At 53.7% G+C, this 18,913-nt stretch overlaps 2 protein-coding genes and 1 long non-coding RNA gene across 3 annotated transcripts in view; 2 read left to right on the top strand and 1 right to left on the bottom strand.

Annotated features, from left to right (window-relative positions):
* HDAC7 (histone deacetylase 7) overlaps positions 1-2,618 on the top strand; it is a 34,045-nt gene extending 31,427 nt beyond the window's left edge. The window contains exons 23-26 of the mRNA XM_090273062.1: positions 418-551; positions 850-934; positions 2,125-2,260; positions 2,412-2,618. Of these exons, the coding sequence (XP_090129188.1) occupies positions 418-551; positions 850-934; positions 2,125-2,260; positions 2,412-2,460 (404 nt within the window). The 3' untranslated portion in view covers positions 2,461-2,618. The remainder of the gene's footprint in view (positions 1-417; positions 552-849; positions 935-2,124; positions 2,261-2,411) is intronic.
* Positions 2,619-2,627: 9 nt separating this feature from the next.
* Positions 2,628-6,769, top strand: LOC150011655 (uncharacterized). The gene is made up of 2 exons (XR_016510457.1): positions 2,628-5,946; positions 6,175-6,769. It is a non-coding gene; the product is annotated as an uncharacterized LOC150011655 (long non-coding RNA).
* SLC48A1 (solute carrier family 48 member 1) lies at positions 4,572-12,000 on the bottom strand. Its single transcript, XM_090273061.1, has 3 exons — positions 11,744-12,000; positions 6,346-6,513; positions 4,572-5,788 (listed from the first exon to the last, which is right to left on the bottom strand). The coding sequence occupies exons 1-3, from the start codon at positions 11,877-11,879 to the stop codon at positions 5,652-5,654; spliced, it is 441 nt and encodes a 146-aa protein (XP_090129187.1). The 5' UTR covers positions 11,880-12,000; the 3' UTR covers positions 4,572-5,651.
* Positions 12,001-18,913: the final 6,913 nt, after the last annotated feature.

Raw genomic sequence — 18,913 nt, 5'->3', positions numbered from 1 at the left:
ATGATCAGCTGTTCACCATGGAAGGCTTGACTAAGTCACATCCTGGGGACATGGGAAGCTCAGCCATAGGACTCACACTCAGCCTACTGGGCCACAGGCCCTGCAGGACAGAAAGAGAAGATGATGTGGCTCTGTGAAAAAGACATCTGGCTGGTGTTGATGCCCCCGGGTCAAGTCCTAGCCCTGCCACTTACTGGCTGTGGCCCTGTGCGCTAGTCCCTTAGCCCCTCTGAGCCCTGAGTGAGGTATGCTAATAGGTTTTACACGGGACTCCCTGTTACAGCACTTGGGAAAGCAGAGAGTTTTGCATCTGTGTCATTATTTATGAGGGAAGAAGCAAGCAGGGACATAACCGGTAGAGAGGGTCCACCTCTCCTCTACCCTCACTCTCTTCTTCCTCCCCCGCCAACCATCTAGGTTTTGGGTACATGACGCAGCAGCTGATGAGCCTGGCGGGAGGTGCAGTGGTGCTGGCCTTGGAGGGTGGCCATGACCTCACAGCCATCTGTGATGCCTCCGAGGCCTGTGTGACTGCTCTTCTGGGCAACAAGGTGAGCTGCTCATCACCCTTCATGCCTCTGTGGCACAAGGGGCCTGGCCCTCCCAGGACAGACAAATGGGGCGCCTCGCTGAGGGCTCACAGGTAGGGCATGGGTGGCCAGGCCTGGAATGAAGGAGGCAGAGCGGATGCCTCTTCCCCAGGTAAGGTATAGAACCAGCATTTCCTGCCCTAGGCAGAGCCAGAAGCACATGCCTATTTATGCCCCCAAAGCCAGGGCCCTTAGGGTGAGAGAGAGCTGGGCTATGGGTGTCCGAGACTGGTGGCTGATGTACTGTTTTCTTCTGTAGGTGGATCCCCTCTCAGAAGAAGCCTGGAAACAGAAACCCAACCTCAATGCTATCCGCTCTCTGGAAGCTGTGATCCGGGTGCACAGTGAGTGTGGAGAGAGGATACTCACTGACCCCAGACTCGGGAGAACCTCAGGGGGGCTCTCTCCAGTGACCAGGGCCCCAGAGCTCCCACTGCCGGCAAGGCCAGGAACTCTGGGATGGGGCTGGTAGGGGAGTAGGCTTCCTATACGACAGGGAAGCCACCCCAGGAGTGGATACCCTCGGAGCCCCCCAGATGGACCTAGCAGGGACCACCAGACGGGCTTCCTCAAGGCAGGATTGATCTCCCATTTCCAGCCACAGCCCTAAGGCCAGGGCCAGGCGAACAGCTATACTCGGACCTCACTTGCTGAAAGTGCTTGCTCCCACCTTGACCCTCAGTCCTGACTGCAGGGGTCTCGGGACCTCTGCCTGCTGTGGGGGCTGGCTCTTAGAATCACCCCACATTTGGAAAGCACTTAAAGTTTTCTACTTCAGCTCAGCATCTACAGAGCACTTGTTTAAAGACCCATGATTGATGTTAGGGATACAAAAATGAATAAGTTAGATTTCCTCACATCTGGGGCTCCACAGGGGGATGTAGGCAACATAAAAACACTGCTGGAACTTTGTAGGGAGCCCCTCACGCTGGGCCAGGCTCTGGGCGTGCTCCGTGAACTTGACTTCTCACAACAGTAGGCAGGGTGGGTATGTCCATGTGGGAGCCCAGGGTGGGTGAGCGACTTGCCGATGGCCACGCAGAGCAGCTGTGATGACAGGACAGTCAGCTTTCCCAGTGCTGTGTCCTTCCCTCCTCCCATCTGCTCTTGTCCTGTGTGCTGGGCTGACCTTTTCTTAGGGCTGATGTGAGTAGAGCCCTGTGCCCCGGGAGGCCAGGGCTTGGGATCTGTGGGGTCTCTCTGATGCAGACCCTATCTATGGACAAGTGGACCCTACTGGTGCTCGTAGGAACCTCGCACTGATGGGAATGGGTCTGAGGCCACCCTTCAGCCAAGGGTGTGGGAGAACGGCTTGGACACCTACTAGGCCACCTCATAGCCATACTGTTCCCCTTGTCAGGGCTGTGGGGGCCAAGCTGAGGAAGATGTTGTGTTGAGGGTAGAGTCAGGTGAGACACCCAACCCCAGACTGAGGATACACCCACAACTCTCAGTATCAGTCTAGGATGTGTGGTGTGGCAGGCCGGAGGGACTTGTTGTCCCCAACACTTTCTGACTCGGCTTCTCACCCCAGGTAAATACTGGGGCTGCATGCAGCGCCTGGCCTCCTGTCCCGAGTCCTGGGTGCCCAGGGTGCCGGGAGCCGACGCCGAAGTGGAGGCAGTGACCGCACTGGCATCCCTCTCCGTGGGCATCCTGGCTGAGGAGAGGTAATGCCAGGCCCCCGGCCAGCCGCCTCCCCGCCCCACGGGCCCTCCCAGCTTGAGGATCCCAGATGCTGGCACAGCCTCCCCAGCCTCCTCGTTCTCCCTGGGGCTGGGCTGAGGCCCTTCCTGCAGCCGCTGGCTTTTCCTCCCCCAGGCCCTCTGAGCAGCTGGCGGAGGAGGAGGAGGAACCTATGAATCTCTAAGGCTTTGGAATGGTTCTGCCGGCCCACCCTGTCCTTCGGACCTGGCCTATCTTCTCACCTCCGGCAATAGCACCTATTCCTGGGGTCTTCAGAGATCCTCTGGACAGGTAGTTGTGGCCAGAGAACAACCCCTTAATAGTCACCCTAAGGAGCCTGAGAAGGAAGGCTCCTGGGTCGAAGAGAGGGACCAAAGAGGACCCTGAGGAAGCAGGCGAGGCAGCTGGCCAGGCCCCAGTAGGGTTCTCCCAAGAACAGAGTCTGCCCCTGTGGGGTCCAGACCCCTGCAGGGTCCCCATTCCTCAGGACTGCATGGAGGACTGGCTCAGTCGGGCCCACCCATAACCACTATTTTTGGCGTTTAGACCCTGGACTTTGCACACAGCCCCAGGCTCCACACAGAAATGTGAACTTGGCCTCAGCCAGGGTAGCCCTTCCTAGGCTCTGAGGGCTGGACTGGGGGCAGGGGGATGGGTAGGAGGAGCCAAGGGGTCCTATATCGGTGAGTGCAGGGGGAGTCCCTCCTTTGGCCTGTTTACTCAAATGACTATGGAAGCCCCCCGCCCCCCGCCCCTCCCAGCACCCTGCCACCACCACTGGGCAGTGAAACAAAGCTCCCTCAAGAGCAGTCATCAGGAGGCCTCCCTTCCGGTCCCTGCCCCTTCCAGAGGCCACCCTATGTGCACCCTCTCAGTGCCCTGGAGGAGCAGACGGGTGCTCTTGGAGTTCTGTGCTTCCTGAGCCAATGGTGCCAAACCCTCATCTCCCCTCAGAAGCGCAGTGTGACCCCCAGGGATCCCTCGGTCACTGCCCTCCTCCAGGAATGTTCTCTTCCTGGGGTCTCCCCCACCCCAGCTCTGACGCCTGCCCCAGATAGGACTAGCTCGGCTGAGGGGGAAGGGGGTGGGAGAGTAGATGCAGGACATGGGGGAGGGGAGGCTGCCCTGGCAAAGTCAAGGCTTCTGGGGTCCAGGCCTGGGGCCAAGAAGTATTTGTGTGTGTGTGTGTGTGTGTGTGTGTGTGTGTGTGTGAGAGTGTGTCTGTGTGCGCGCATATATGTGTCTTCCCTATGACTACCATACCCTGTGTATGTATGCATGTTTTTGTAAAAAAGAGAAAAAAAAAATGGGAAAAAAATCTGAATAATAAATGTTTTATTTGCTTTAAAGGTGCATGTGGTAGGGTGTCCCAAGTCAGGGGTGTGCAGTAAGCACCCAGCCCCATGGCACAGCATGCACCGCCTGGTTCCATGTGGAGGAGAGGGGACCAGCCCCCCTCCAGCTCCTTGCCCTTTGTGGCGGCGGCCCTGCAGGAGGAATCTGTTCCGAACACACCCTAGCTGCCCCTGCCTGCCCTACCTGGGGTAATCAAGAGGCAGCAGCTCTGGGCTGAGTCCACAGACAGAGGGCCCGCTGCGGGGAGTGGGGGGACATACAGTCGCTCAGACCTGGCTCACTAAGGCACCCCAAAGTGTCATGAATCAGACTTACCTGGGTTCCAGTCCCAGCTGTGAGGTAAGGTGTGTCACTGTCACCCCGTGGGGCCTCTGTTTACCAGTTAAAGGCTCCAGAAAGAGACTGTTTTTGGTTCCTGCTCTAAAGCACCATGATTTCTTATGTGTATGCTGAGCCTCCGAGAATGGGCGAGGCAGCAGGCCTGGGCATGCTCACCCTGTGAAGCGGAGACAGCAGTGCCAGGGCTGCCTGTGCCTGTCTCAGTGGGTCTGAGTGGGCGGGCTTCTTACCGCAGACCTGGCCCGGAGCCCTCACAGCTGGGAGAGTAGGAAGGGAAGTAGATTTATCCCCTTCCCACCTGTCCTGGCCTTTTGGGCGACAGACACTAAATCCCACGGGGTGACTGAGGCTGTGCCCATGAGCATCCTCCCCTGGCCGGGGCTGTGCTGAGAGCCAGAGGAGAGCCAAGCCGGTGAGTTCCCCCATGTCAAGGGGACCAGAGAGGGAGGGCCTCCTGCCCGAGATGCCAGGCCCTCCCATGCCCATCAGGGTACACAGCGAGCTAAGGAAATGGCTTCACAGGATAACTAGAGAACCAGCACCACCCGCCTTCCTGCCCCCTGCTTGCAGCGCCCCGCCCCAACAAACAACCAGAGGCTGTCTGATACAAATGGTCGCTGTATTTCTGCTAAAGTGACAGTGACACAGATAAGGCAAAGAGCTGGGGGGTGGACACAGTTGGGAAAGGGGCAGACCGTGCAAAATGGCAACCTAACGTAAAAAGACACATACCAGTAGACCCTTCCCTCTGACATCCGGGGAGCCCTTGGGCCAGTGTACGGGCAGAGCAGATTTTATCCTTCCAGAGGGAGAGGAAAAAAGATATGAGCCATAAGTGAAGGGAAGTGACAAGGGGCAGGAGTTGAGGGGTGGAACCTCATGGGGGGGGGGTGATCTGGGTGTGACCAGGGGCAGATGTAAGAAGGGGGAGTGGAAATTCAGGGCTGGAGGTGTGTAGGCACAGGTCTGAGGGGTCCTTTCAGCCTGCACCATGCTGCCCCCTCCCCAAGCCCTTCTGGGGGCAGAAGCACCTTCCCCAAGACCCTTGGTCTGGCCTCATCTGGGAAGCCTGCTCCGAGGTGTGTGGTGCGTGGTAGTGTGTGGGAGAGGGAGGGCTTGAGTGGAGAAGATGACTGAATCTAGCACACTCATGGGAGGTCAGCTCTGGGCAGGATAGGGACACCGAGTTGTCTGCCCAAGTCCCCAAGACCCTTGGGGGAACAACAGGATGGGATGCTGGGGTTAGGGGTTGAGGTCTCTCCTAGAGACCCCTTTCCTGCCCTTCCTAGGCTTCCACCCGAACCTGAGGGAGAATTCCTAGGGCAGCAGGGAACAAACCACCTGCTCCTTGCCCCCAGGCGCAGGTCAAGGCCCCTTTGCCCTTTGACTGGTACCTTGTCCCTGCTTACAAAGATTCCTCACTGGGTGCTAAGAAAATAGATCCATCTGAAAAACTTCCCTCCAGCCAAGCCACCAAGGAGCAACATGGTAGGACCCCTTTCTACCACACCCAGGTCTCCCCGAAAGTGGACGGGGCAGCTTCCTGGGAGACCAAAGTCTTCCTGCTGTGTATTTTCTGCCATGGTTCTGGAATCCCCCAGGGGTGGGGCAGTGCCCGATGTCTCAGAAGCTGAGTCCAGGTCCTGAGGACCCCAGGATGCAGAGACCTCAGCCCCTGGGTCAGAAGTCGCTGAGGATGCTGATGTCGGCAAAGTCAGCCCGGTAGCGGTGAGCGTAGAGGCTGAGCAGGAAGGCCCACTTGAAGGCAATGAAGCTCCAGACACAGGACAGGTAGTAGCTGGTGGGGTCTGTGAGGCCTGCAGGGGAGAGGAGCCCAACTGTGACTCTTTCCCAGCCCCCATCCCACAAGCCCGTCCCCCCTCCCCCCAGCCTCCAGTAGAGGCTGAACCAATCCTACAGAGACACTGAGTGTGACACTTCAGGGTTTGCAGGCAGCAGGCAGTGCCAGTCACAGGTGTGTATCATCTACTCTGCCTCTATCCTCACTTTTACCCTAGGTCTCTTCCAGCCCGCTTTAGCATCTGGTTCCCTAGGGGCAGGGACAACGGCCTTTGGTTCCTTGTCAGCTGCGGCCAGCAGGGGGCACTCCCACCCCACTACATCGTACTGCTGTTGACCTACAGGGTGCGTTGTGCTCAGCACTTCTCAAGCATTTCTCTGAACCCTTCCAACCCAACCCTAGGAGATGGGTGCTCTCGTTCAACCCCCTGTAACAGTGAGGAAAGCCAGGCACAGGTGGTTAAGTGAGCTGCCCAGCCCTTGGATGTAAGCTGTGGAACCGGACCAGACTCCTGGTCTCTCCTGAGCCCCACATTGGCCCTCCCATACACTCCCCCCTGGAACTGGCCCTTACTCTGGTGTCCGGTGATGGCCAGCACGAGGAAGGTGCAGAAGGTGGCAATGGAGACAGCCGAGAAGAGGACGCCCACGAAGAAAAAGCCACGCAGCCCCTTGAGCCAGGTCCTCCAGTAATCCTGCATGTACATCACGTGCGTGACCAGGACCCACAGCGCCAGCACACCTGGGGGACAGACTTGGTCAGAGGGACAGTCATAGCAGTTCCCCTCTCCTCCCTGCCTCCAGCCAGTAACCCGGGGACCCCCAGGGCCCTTTAGGTCCACTAGGCCAGGCCTATTTGCATAATAATACTAAGAGAGTGTTGGTCTTCTCAGTCTCCTTCTCTCATAACATCGCTGGTACCTGAATGCAAAAGCAGATAAGAGGATCTGCCTTCTGTTAAGTCACACATTAAAGGGAATGGCAAAAATATAAAACCATACCATTCTCCCCGATTTTTTTGTTTGTTTCAGAGAACACGATTATTTCCACAACGTACACTCACACACACAGTGTTACTTGTGTTCATGCAATGTTATTTTTAATATTACTTTTAAATCCTTAAAAATGTTCTGAGTTGTCATTTCTAATATGGTACATATCGTCAGATATAATCCACAGAAACACAATTTTCTTGGTGTTTTACTACTTTTCAAGAATGGACAGGGGTCCTGAAGTTATAAAGTTTGAGGACCATTGCAGTCCGGTCTGCTTCTCTAGGATCTTCCCACCACCTACCCCCAGGGCCACAGCTGTGGGGAGAAGCCCTCCCACCCATGCCCCTCCACTGGCCCACAGAGGCCACAACCTCAAGAGTTTCAAGACCTTGCTCATGGTCATACTCCATGTCATTCCCTCCAGTTTGCTGCAAAGGGCAGGCCAAACACCCCCAGCCTTTCCTGGGCCCACCCTCTGGGCCTGGCTGGGTACTCCTACAGTGCCAGCTGCTGCTCAGCCGATACAATGAGTGCCCTCTGTGCCAGGCCGTGCCTGCCCCGCAGCCCAAAGAGTGGGACAAATAGCAATGCCACTGGCAAGGGTCTGGAACAGGCCTGCAGGGTCACAAGGGAGAGCCAGCTGCAAGCCTGGCGGGTGTGGGCCACACAGACTGGGGGTCCTAGGAGTCAAAAGATCTGTGCACACGTGTACAGGAAGATGGGCCTCTGGTTGGAGAAAGTGGTTGGTTATCTGTGGCAAGAAAGAGAAGAAAGGGAAGTTGATAGAGGGGGGGTGAGAACAGCGCTGCGCCTGCACCTATGATATTTTACTCCTTAGGCTGGGTGGTGAGTGTAAGGAAGTTTGTTAAGTCATCTCTCCTTTTTCACATTCCCAAAATATTTCATATATATTTTTTTAAGTTAGGGAAAGCAAAAGGCAGAAGGGAGCATCATCCCAGAACTATGCTCTCGTTACCAGCTGAGAAGTTGTCACAACTCAGGCAGTCTGGCAAGGGACAGAAACCACGAGACTGCAAGCCAGGAAGCCTGGGGCCTGGCACTGCTGCGCCGCTCGTGACCTCTCAGAGCCTTACTGTTTCAAATCTAAAAATGGGCAAGCCCACAGGTCCCGCCGGCACAGAAATGTGGAGGCTCCAAGGCTCCACCCCAGTGAGGTGCAGCCCCACCAACCCCTGCAGCTTCCCTCCGACCCTGTCTCACCCACCCTCTCCCAGCTCTGCCCCTGCCCACCCCAGCCTTGCCAGGAGGTTGAGAGCCTGGAACGTGGGTCCCTCCACCCCTGAGATCATGAGCCCGGACAAGCATCTCTCCATTCCGGCTGGGGCAGAAAGGGGGAGCAGGCCAGAGGTGGACAGAACAGCAGCCCCACAGCATCAGCCTACATGGCACGTGATCTGGACTGTGGGCCTGCTGCCCTCCCAGAGTCTTTCCCGATCTGTGCTCATGCATCCTAAGTGTTCACCTGGGGGAGCCATTTGGTTTCATAAAGGGCCCTGAGAAGAAGACTTATTGTCACTGAGTGCATATGAGGGGCAGTCAACTGGGCATCTCTCTGGGAGAGTCCCACTTGCCCTCTGTCTCCTTAATATGCCATGGAGGGGCTGGAGTAGCTGGGCTCTAAGGTCCTTTGCCGTTCAAAGATTCTAGAAGCTAGCTCAGGACAAAAACAAGGAGGTCAGAGCAATTCCTCTGTGACTCAGCAATTTCTGGGTTAGGAAATGCTGAAATAGGGGCCTATGGAAATGCCTTAGCCCATAGGCCATGCTCCAGCAGTGCCCCCCAAACACTCACGCCCACATACACCCACGTACCAAAAAGGGCTGAGCAGGAGAAAGAGGAAAGTGGCTATCATGGATGTTTCAGGTCCCTGTTCTTCGTTAATAAGCAGGAACAACCTTCCCTGCCTCTCACTTCCGCTGCACAGAGGCCTCAACTCCAGAGAAATATAGCCAAGCCTGGAAGCAGGCCTGTTCTCATGCACCCTGGCTCTCACCACTTTCCGTGGAAGAGAGACCTCCCCCACCAATTCCACCCAAAGGTGCCAGGAAGGAGCAGGAGCCCCCACTGGTCCCCTCAGGCAGGAGGCAATTGTCCCTCAGCCCTGCTCCCTTTCCTAGGATACTCTGGGCACTAGGAAGCCTGGTCTGCACAACTCAGGACAGAATGGACCGGTCCCCAGGCCCACCCACCTGCATGTCCATGCCATACCTCACCCCTCACTCCACCCAACTGCTCCACTCAGGGCTCACAGACAACAGGCCAGCAGATGGGAAAGTCTCCCCAGCAGTTTGGTTGGAGGTGAGGAGAAAGGATGAGCCCAGGGGAGCTTGGAGGGAAATGCAGGCAAGACTGGGTCCTGCTGTGCTCTTACACCCTGCCCTGTTGAAAACCAAGGCCCAGAGGCTTGATGATCCTCTCGCTCATGGCTCAGCTCCCGTGGGAAGAACACAGGGCCATTCAGGCTCCCAGGGCAACTTTTCTATTCTTTTTCTCTTTTCTTGTCTGCTAGATGTAGAGCAAGAGTGTGTTTCCCTGGGTTCCCACAGCAAAACTGTTTCTTCTGCAACTGCCTTTCCTCCAAGCTTCTTCCCAGATGCCACCAGGAGAGCTGAACTCTTCTCAGATATCACCAGGAGAGTGGGACTCCACCTGTGAACACTCTTCCCGCTGGGCCCAGGGGCTCCAGGCTCACCCTGCCCTAGAAACCAGCACCCCCATCAGCTACTTTCTGGTATTCAGGGACAAGGAACACACTAGGGCTGCCTTCTAGTGACTCAGCAGTTTCTGAGCTAAAAAATGCCAAGTCAGAGGTGGGTGCTCACAAGTCAGTAAATCCCCTGATACTTCACCCCCAAAAGAGGAAGAAGTCTGGCTATAGACTCAGAGCCCACTCAGGGTGGAGAGGGCACGTGCTTGGGCCTGGCCTGGCCAGCCCTCCCTTGCCCCACCACACCCCTACCACTGGGCAGCGTTGGATCTTCCACGGCCATCTCCTGGTTGTCCAAGACCAGGCTGTCAGGGAGGTACCAGGACCCTGCTCCCTCTGATTGCTACCCTAGTGCCTCTCCCTGCAGGCAACTCCGCAGCTGGCCTACCTCAGAGGGAAGCCTGCAGCGAGGGAGAGAGGGCAGAATTTGGGTCAGAGGAAAACCCCAGGACTCCCGGGAGCATAAGCCAGGGGGGGCCTATGTCATGGCCCTCCAACAGGCAACTGTGAGATGAGTGAGAGAGGACACAAACTTGCAACATTGCACACTTAAAGTGGGGGGGTGCGGGGTCTCTGAAATCATCTCCTTCACTGGCATCTCCTCCCACGCCTCAGAGACAAGGCCCAGGAGGAATCAAGGGGCCCAAGGTCACACAGCTAGCTAGGGTTCACTGCACCAGGCCAGACTCTGATTCCGGGGATGGCCCTCTGTCCTCACCCCCAACCAGCCCCTCATCTCAGGTCTTATCAGTACAACCACAGGGCCTGGCCTGAAGACACCACCCTTCTGAGGGGAAAGCAGCAGGGCAGACAAGAAACAGGAAGAAATTGTAAGGAGAAGAGAAGTAGGGTACGGTGAAGGTGCAGGGGTAGGGGGTGGAGAGGAGTCAGGGGTCTGTAGATAGGTGAGCAGAGGTGGCCTGGCTGCCCCCAGGGAGGACAGAAAACCACAGGTGGTGGGACATCCAGGCAGGCACAAGAGCAGCCCAGCCAGGGCACCCACCACCCTTCCTTGGTGACTCCGCAGCGCCCTGCTTGGCATCATGTAGGCTGTGGCTACGTGTGCCCCTCTTATCAGGCAAACGCTCACATCCCATTCCTTTTCTAACCCGGATGGCTCTCCGGAAGCTCAGGGGCAATGAGTAAATATGTCATTAGTCCACTTCAGGCTCTTTGGGCAGTGGGTTTTAGTAATGGAATAAGATCATCATATGTAAAAGCATTATCCTTATATGGGTTTTTTCCCCAAAGTTCTTTTCCCACACATACTTCATGTAGATGTGTAACTGGGGCAAGCTAGTTATTTACTCCAAGCCTCAGTTTAAGCCTTATCTGTAACATGGGCACAATAATAATGCTTATTTCATAGGATTAAAGTAAGGATTAAATGAGACGATGGAAGCAGATTGCTTAACACAGTGCTTGGTACATAGAAAGCATTAAAAAAAAAGTTAGCAAGTAGAATGAATATGTTTCATCTTCACATTAGTTTTACAACACAGAGAGTTTAATGAAATGCCCAAAGGGTGGACAGCGAGTACAAATCACCGGTGAGCATCAGGCTTCCACCTGCGCACTGCTGTTCTCACTCTGGTCCCTGCCTCCCCTTCCCTCTTTGAGGCACAGAAAAAGTGACCAGGGGCGGCCTGGGTGGTAGCAGAATTGGTAGAGGAGCCACAGCACAAAGGTGTCAAAGAGACACCAACACGGTGGAAACAAAATGTCCAGTGTCCATCAGATCCCTTGCATGCTCCTCCAGGTCTTCACTGAGGACTCTGCTGGGGTGCAGTGCACAATAGAAGGGGGCACCCCCAGCCCTCCTTTCCACTTATCCCTCCTCTGCCCTCACCCAGCCCCCAAGGAAGAGGCCCTTGAGGAGCGGGACCCTCCAGAACAGGTGTGTGCCTGTTTGGGGGCTTTCACACTTAGCCCAGTGACAGCCCTGTGAAGAGAGTGGAGCGCAAGGCGGGTGCGCAGGGAGGAGGCTGTCACAGGACAGCGGGCGGCTGCGGCCCCACAGGCGTGTGCCAACCTTAGAGGCGGGACATCGACAACCGGGCTCGTGCCTGGGCTCGGGGGGCAGCAGGTGTCAGTGGCACCGAGGAAGGCTCGGGCTTCGAGAGGCCCGCACTGCTGATGTTTTTGGGTAAACACCCACCCGCTCCCCGGGGAAGCGCCTCCCGTGAGCAGCCTCGGGAGCTGAGAGCCTCCCCGCGCCCCCGCGCCCAGGCCCCAGCGCCTCGGGGTACCTGCGAGTCCTCCCATAGCCGCTGTCCCCGGCTGGCTGTAGACCACCGTCCAAACGAGGAAGATGGAGAAGCCGGCCACGGAGCTGAGGCCGGAGTAGGCGGCGCGGAGGCCAAGCTGCCGGCGAGACGGGGCCATGGGCTGCGGGCGCCGGGCGGGAGCGAGAGCGCAGCGGAGAGTCACAGGTGCAGGGCCCAGATTCGGAGCCGAAGCCGGGAGCCGCCGGCCGCCTGGTGCTCCGCCCAGGCCCGCCCCCAGCGCAGCGGACACAGCGCCCTCCCCGGCCGGAGGCCGCCCGCTCTTGGAGCCACAGACCAGGCGTCCGGAGTTTGGCACCACGAGGTCGTTGGGCTGTCTGATCAGCAGGGCAATACCTGTTAAAAAGGCAGATCCCGGGCTTATCCTGCGATGGACCGTATCAGGATAGCTGGACATGGCGGGGACCGGCAATACATGATTATAGAAGAAGCCAGCTGCGGTGACTTCTTTTAAGTTTAATCTCTGAATAGGAGACACATTATCGTTTAAACTTCGAGATTTAAATTTTTCGTTGAAAATTAAGAAACGTGCAATGAGTATGATGCCTTCCACCCTGCCCCTGTCAGTCAGGTCCCTCCCAGACTCTCTTTAAGCATCTTCAGAAGGTACTTCACACTCAAGTTTGAGAATTCCGGTCACCATCACCTTTTAACCTTAACAGCCCCCCTTTCCTTTCATCTCCACAGCCTCATCTGCACCCCCATCCCAAATCCCTACGAAACATCACCTCCACCCTCAGAATCAGACAATTCTAGAGAGTGGAAAGTATAAATATATTGAGCACCCGATGTAGGTCCATCTTCCTGCCTGGAGCTGGGAGGGAAAACCGGATCTAACACAGAGCACTTAGAATCTAGCTGGGGAGGCCCATCACATACCTGCGCAGAATACGTTGCCAGTATTCCTTGTATGCATTTCTTTTTGCTGCTGTAACAAATTACCACAATGTAATGGCTTAAAATAACACATTTATGACTTTATAGTTCTGTAGACCCAAAAGTGGATCTCACTGGGCTAATATGAAAAAGATTGCAGGACTACCCTCCTGGAGGCGCAAGGGGAAAACCCCCTTCCTTGCCTTTTCCAGCTTCTAGAGCCAATCACATTCCTTCATCTTTAAAGCTGATATATCACATTACTTTGACCTCTGCTTCTGTTGTCACATCTCCTCTCCCACTGACTCTGCACCCTCCCTCTTGTCCCTTATAAGGACCCTGGCGGTACACACATACATATGTGTGTGTGTGTGTGTGTGTGTGTGTGTATATATATATATATATATATATATTTTTTTTTTTTTTTTAAATGAAAAGTGATTTTAATGTGGTGAGCTCAGAGCCCAGCCTTCCTCTGGGAGCCACTGATGGAGAGAGTTAGAGCTGGACGTTCAGAGGCGGGAGCAAGCCCCAAGGTCCAGAGTGCACTGCCATGGACAGCTTCAGAGCTGGTGGGCTAGGATAACACCCCAAGCAGTGGGAACATCCTGTGCACAGGCAGCACAGAGGCAAGAAATAACGTGTCAGGTTGGGAATCTAAGGAGTTTGTGGTCTGTGGGTGGAGCGGTGGGTTTTGAAGTTAGAAACATTCCGAACATAAAGGGCTTTGAATGCTCTTCTAAAAAGGCTGTCCCCCTCCTTGTGGAACCAGGGAAGGGAAGAAAGTAGCAGCTCTGTGTTCTAGAAATGTGGCCAGGGTAACAGTGTGAGGGCAAAGTGACAATGAAAGACTAGAAAGCAGAGAAACAAGTCCTTCACCTCCCTGTTGCTTTAGTTACCCCACCTGTAAAGGGGGGAGAGCAGTGGTATCTGCTTCAAGTGTTGTGATGAAAACTTGATGCTTAGAAGAGTGCCTAGCACATAGTAGGTGCTCAGTAAATGTCCATAAGTATGATTAGTAGCAGCAGAACAGCTGCATGACAAGAGCTGATGTGGGGAGTCTGAGAGGTGGTTCCGTCTGAGAATGGAAACAAGGGAGCTGATTCAGGAGATACTTCAGCTATTAGAATCTTGAAGGTCAGGTAGGAACTAATTAGCTCAACAGACAGAAAGGAGGAGAGCAAAAAGATTATGAGGGGTCATGTTAGGAGTGTTGAAAAGTAAGGAGCAAACTTGTTAAGCTGGAGGATGAGATTGTGCAAGAAAATAATGAGGGAATAATTATGTAATAGTAACTTGGGCCCAGGTTGTACAAGAAGGTTAAGGAGAGGGCTGAAACTTTTTCTTAACAATGGGAACCTTTTCGTAACTGTTGAAGGATTTTATAATCAGATAGGGTTACCACCTACTCTGTGACCTCAAGCCCCTAATTCAATAGAACTTTCTACCAAGAAAAAACTTTTTTTCTATATCTGTGCTCTCCAGAATGGTAGTAGTCACATGTGGCTCTTGAGTATTTGTTATAGCGCTACCTGAATTTTTAAATGTTTTAAATTTTAATTAAAAGAACCACACATAGCTAGTGGCCACTGTATTAGCATGGGAACCTCTCAGAACCCCTGTTGCTCCATTTTTTTTTTTGTAATCTTTTTTTTTAAACCTTACTTTTCATTTTATTTATTTATTTACTTGTTTATTTATTTATTTTTAGAGAGAGGGGAAAAGAGAGGGAGAGAAACATCACTGTGTGGTTGCCTCTCACTCGCGCCCCCAACTGGGGACCTTTGGGGACCTGATGTGCAACTTGGTCATGTGCCCTGACTGGGAATCGAATCAGCAACACTTGGTTCACAGGTGTTGCTCCATTTCTATAATGAGAATGATGATGATATCTCACAGGCTTATTGTAATGGTTAAGGTATATTGAGATTCTGCAGTTAAAGCACTCACCACAATAACTCAACAATTTTTTATTGCTGCTCTTGAAATTGTTACTATTGTTATTATCGAACAGGAGTAGCATGACTTAAGCCATGTCGTGGTATCCAGGTTAGATTCAATGGGAAAGAAAATTGTAGAGAAGAAAGCATTCACAAGGCAATTTCAGTGGCAAGGTGTGAGTTCTTTGAGGATCTTACCTGGAGAAAGGCCACAAGAATAAGAAAGAATTGAGACTATGGAGCTACAAGCACATGGGTGTGCACCCTATATACTTCTTCCCCATCAGCTTCCTTTCCAAGGTACTTTCAGAAAGCACACTCCCACCCCAACCCAAATCAGATACCACTTCTTGCCCCACCCCCCAAGACAGACAGCCACATTCCCTGCTTGCAGCAGAGGCTGCTAATGCCCACCATTAGCAGCTTTTCTTCTGGCACATGACCTTCTAAATTTGAATTTTGAACACTTCCTAGATTCCTTGCAGTTCAGCTGATGCCATGGGGACCAAGTTCTGAGCAATGGAATCAACATAGAAGCAATGTGTGCCATTACCAGGCTGGATTCATAAAAATCTCCCATATATCCTCCATTCCCTCTTCCTATTCTGTGATGATTTTAGAGGCCACATGTTGAAGACAGCAGTGTCAAATGATGTTGAATGAATGGATGAATGAATGAAGTAGAACCACCCCCTCCATCCCCCAGACCCTCGTTGGACTGTAACAAGAGAAATGCACCTTTGTTGGGCTTAGCTGCTGAGATTTCAGGGCTGTTTGTTACAGGTAACCTTATTACCCCAATACACCATCCTCATTCCACTTCAGGTCATGTAAACATGTGCTATATGGCTAACCTCTCTGACTTCAATCCCTCTGAAGCCACTTTTGAATTGGGTCACACCAATATTAAGACAGATTCCTAACTCCCACCTGCAGGGACCATGCCTCCTAAGACATTCTTTCTCATTCCCCTGAAGTAGGCACATTCCAGACACATATCTTCTCCCACTATGCTACGGCAGGGTTACCCCCACTAAGCTATATTCCAGTTGACTAAATTTATCAGGGCTTCCTCCTCTCTGCTCCTTAATCCTCACCCAGCAGGATGTCATCTGGGGCATGTCCTTGTTTTCCATGGCTCCAACCCCAAACCTAGGGGTCATTACTGAGTCCTCCCTTTCCTTCACCCTCTACATCCAATTCATTAACAAGTACAGCTTGGCCTGCCCTGCCCTTTCTTTCCATCCTCCTGCCACCACCCTAGTCCAGTCACTACCAGTACCTCTATTGCCCCCAGCCACAGCCTCCTAACTTGCCTTCATCTGCTCATTCCTTCCCCTCCAATCCATTCTTCACCCAGCAGCTGGTGTGATCTTTAAAAAGAACAATCAGAACATGGTACACCCCTGATGCAATCCCTCCAATAGCTTCCCACAGCAATTAGGGTGAACTGACCAGGGCCTCACCAACACCAATGAGTCTCAGCCCTGCTCATTTCACTTCTGGCACACGGGCCTTTCTGTTGTCAGCTGTGCCATGTTTGCTCCTGCCTCAGAGTCTTTGTACTTTGTGCCTGGAAAGCTCTTCTCTGAGTGCTCGTAAGATCAATCACTCACCACTTGAGTCTCAGCTCAAATGTTACCTCCTCAGAGAGGCAACCCTGTTTTAATTTAAAGGACGATCCCTCACCTGATTTATTTCCTATCGCTCGTATGCTATGGGAAATTGTCTTATGTTTTTGTTTATCCTTTCCACTCACACCCCTGCCACTCCATGGGAATATAACCTCCATGAGGGCAGGGTCTTTGTCCATTAAGCGCCAACTCCACTTGGTTTGCCCATGGCTGTCCTGGTTTTACCACTAAAAGTCCCGTGCCCTGGAAAACCCATCAGGTAGGGCAAACCATGACGGTTAGTCACCCAGTTTTCTGCCTTGATCACTTCTGCATCCCCAGCACCTAGTCTAATGCCAGGTGCATAGGTTGAACTCAATAAATATTTGTTGTGCGATGAAGCAAGAAAAGGGCTAGCTTCCAAAAAGAATTATTCGACCCTGACTCTAGGGGGCAGCCTTCCCTAACCTTGTGCCTTGAGACCCAGCTTTGCCAAGTTGATCTAAAATCTCCTGTGTGTGATGAATTTAGGTGGTGAGTTCCACAGGATTCTCCTCAGACCTTACGTAGTCCTCTTGCCCACCCTCAGCCCTTGTGGAGTTCAAGGCTGTGGACTCTTGCTAAGGCAGGCCAAGGCTGTAACCGACAGAGGTAGATCCCTGTCCCCACCCCACCTTGGCCCTCCTCCTGCAGCTTCATCCTCCTGAGGTCAGGCTTATAGACCACAAAGCAGAAAAGACTTTTTCAGAGAGGAGGAGCAGGTGGCTCTTTGTAGGGAGGAGCTGGCCCCATCATGAGCATCCCAGCTGCCCAGGAAGGCATCCCGAATTGAGGATCCAGAGGGTCACCTTGGCTCCCCGGGGCTGTGGCTGTCTTCTGACCCTAAAAGAGGATATCTTCACTTTTCAGGGCCAGAGTGAAACTGCTCAGCATCTGGCTTCTCACTGAGACCCACTTGCTCTGCTTGCCCACCGACAGCCAGGAAGTCCATGCAGAGGGCAGGGTACTGAGTGAGAAGAGGCTGAGTGGAAGCAACAGGTCTCGGCACTCAAGATCTTCATGAGTACCTGAGGCAGGTGAGAAGCATGAAGGTGGGAAGAGGGGAAATGTGTGTGTTATCATAGCAGTAGCATCTGGGAGGGCAGCATGGAGGGGCCCAGGCCTGCCCACCTCTCCTAGTGTTCTCTGGCGACTTCCATGTTCTGACCTGAATGTCCCAATCAATGTACCCACTCCAATGCTCTTTTCCCTTTCACTGTGTGGCTATTGTTAGGTGAGGGGAGCGGGGAGAAAGAGCAAGAAGGGGAGAGGTCAAGTCTGCAATTAAGCTCTGCATGGCCTTGTACCTGGTGCAGTGGGGACGGAGAGTATGGTAAGGCTGAGGGCAGGAGGGGAGGGCACTCACACTTCCTAAAGGGCAAAGCCTGGCACAGGTATTAGTATTGTATATATTTGTTCTTCAGATATGAATTTGGGGATTTGTTTTATTGAATGAGAAAGCTACAGAGCTTAATCAATACACATGGATCCTCCCCTAGTCCTGCTGCAGGAGCACTGGGTAAAGTAAAGGGACTAGGAATAAAGCTGTCACCTACACTCAGTCCAGAGCATGTGACCCAAGAGTAACACCCTAGAGAGGTTCAAGTGGCCACATCTGAGGTGCTTCCAGGAGGAGGAAGAGGACGGACAGAGGCAGTGTGGCATGGAGATCGGTCAAGAACTGTGTGGAAAGGTACCAGGAAGAAAGGCAGATGGGGGCGGAGGCAGGAGGGAGGTGAAAAGGAGAGGAGAAATGAGTTTACCTATTTAACGCTAGGAACTTTTCTCAAGGGTCTTCTGTGTCCTAGGCTCCGACTATGCAAGCAGTGAGCCTGGAGCGAAGCAGGGCCAGTTCCTTCCCTCTGGGAACTTACACTCTCTTGGAGGAGGGATCACTAATAATAATTGGACAGTGATTAATTTCACCCATGGTGAGTGCTGGGCAGAGAATTGGGGGACCCCTGGCACAAGCTGTGGCTCTGCCTGGGGAGAAGAACCAGGCTGGGGTCACCGCTCCCAGGGCCGCAGCAAGCACCCTCAGCTAAGGCCCGAGGAGCCTGTACCCGGGGAGAGCTGAAGCCTGGGGGAGAACTGAAGCCTCAGGGAAGATTCAATGCGGCTTCAGGCCTTTCAAAGCCTCTGCTGGGAGGATCAGCCAAGAACAGGGAGGACTTCCCAGAGACCTGGTTTGGAACCTCTGACATCTGAGCAGCAGGTGCTGCCTCTCCTCAGGGAGGGCAAAACACACCTCAGAACTGCAGACTTTCCTCTTTTCCACTTCCTTCTCTGGACTCCACTTCTCTCTACTGCCCCTCTGGACCCCATCTTTGCAGCTTTCCCTGGACTTTCACAGTGTCCTCTCTGGAGGGAGGAAATGGGCAGTGGGTCTGGTGCCCGGAAGTCTTTGAATGCTCGGCTTCCTCTGTGGCCCCAGCTCTTCCTGAGCGGGGAGTTGGGGGCAGGATGAGGGTCTGCCCTGGTGCTATGCTAGGAGAGGGCCTGTCTCCCTGGCCTGCTCTGCTGACTACCCATGTCCGTGCCCCATCTTCACCTGGTGCTCTGGATCCAGACGGATCCAGGCATCGATGAGCCGGGGCTCAGGTTCTGCTAGGACCCCTCTCAGGCCCCTGTAGCTGCCTGCCAAGTCTCTGAAACATGCAGGTAGA

This window comes from Furipterus horrens, unplaced genomic scaffold (assembly GCF_987537825.1).
Source record: "Furipterus horrens unplaced genomic scaffold, mFurHor1.1.pri manual_scaffold_4, whole genome shotgun sequence".
Taxonomy (NCBI): domain Eukaryota; kingdom Metazoa; phylum Chordata; class Mammalia; order Chiroptera; family Furipteridae; genus Furipterus; species Furipterus horrens.
This window is presented reverse-complemented; position numbering and strand designations above follow the sequence as displayed.

What these genes read in the sequence shown, in the direction of transcription:
- SLC48A1 (XM_090273061.1), bottom strand. Translation starts at nt 11,879, where the DNA reads ATGGCCCCGTCTCGCCGGCAGCTTGGCCTCCGCGCCGCCTACTCCGGC. An exon ending in GGCTATGGGAGGACTCGCAG is followed by an intron (nt 6,514 to 11,743) that starts GTACCCCGAGGC and finishes TCTGTCCCCCAG; the next exon opens with GTGTGCTGGCGCTGTGGGTC. An exon ending in GGCCATCACCGGACACCAGA is followed by an intron (nt 5,789 to 6,345) that starts GTAAGGGCCAGT and finishes TCTCCCCTGCAG; the next exon opens with GCCTCACAGACCCCACCAGC.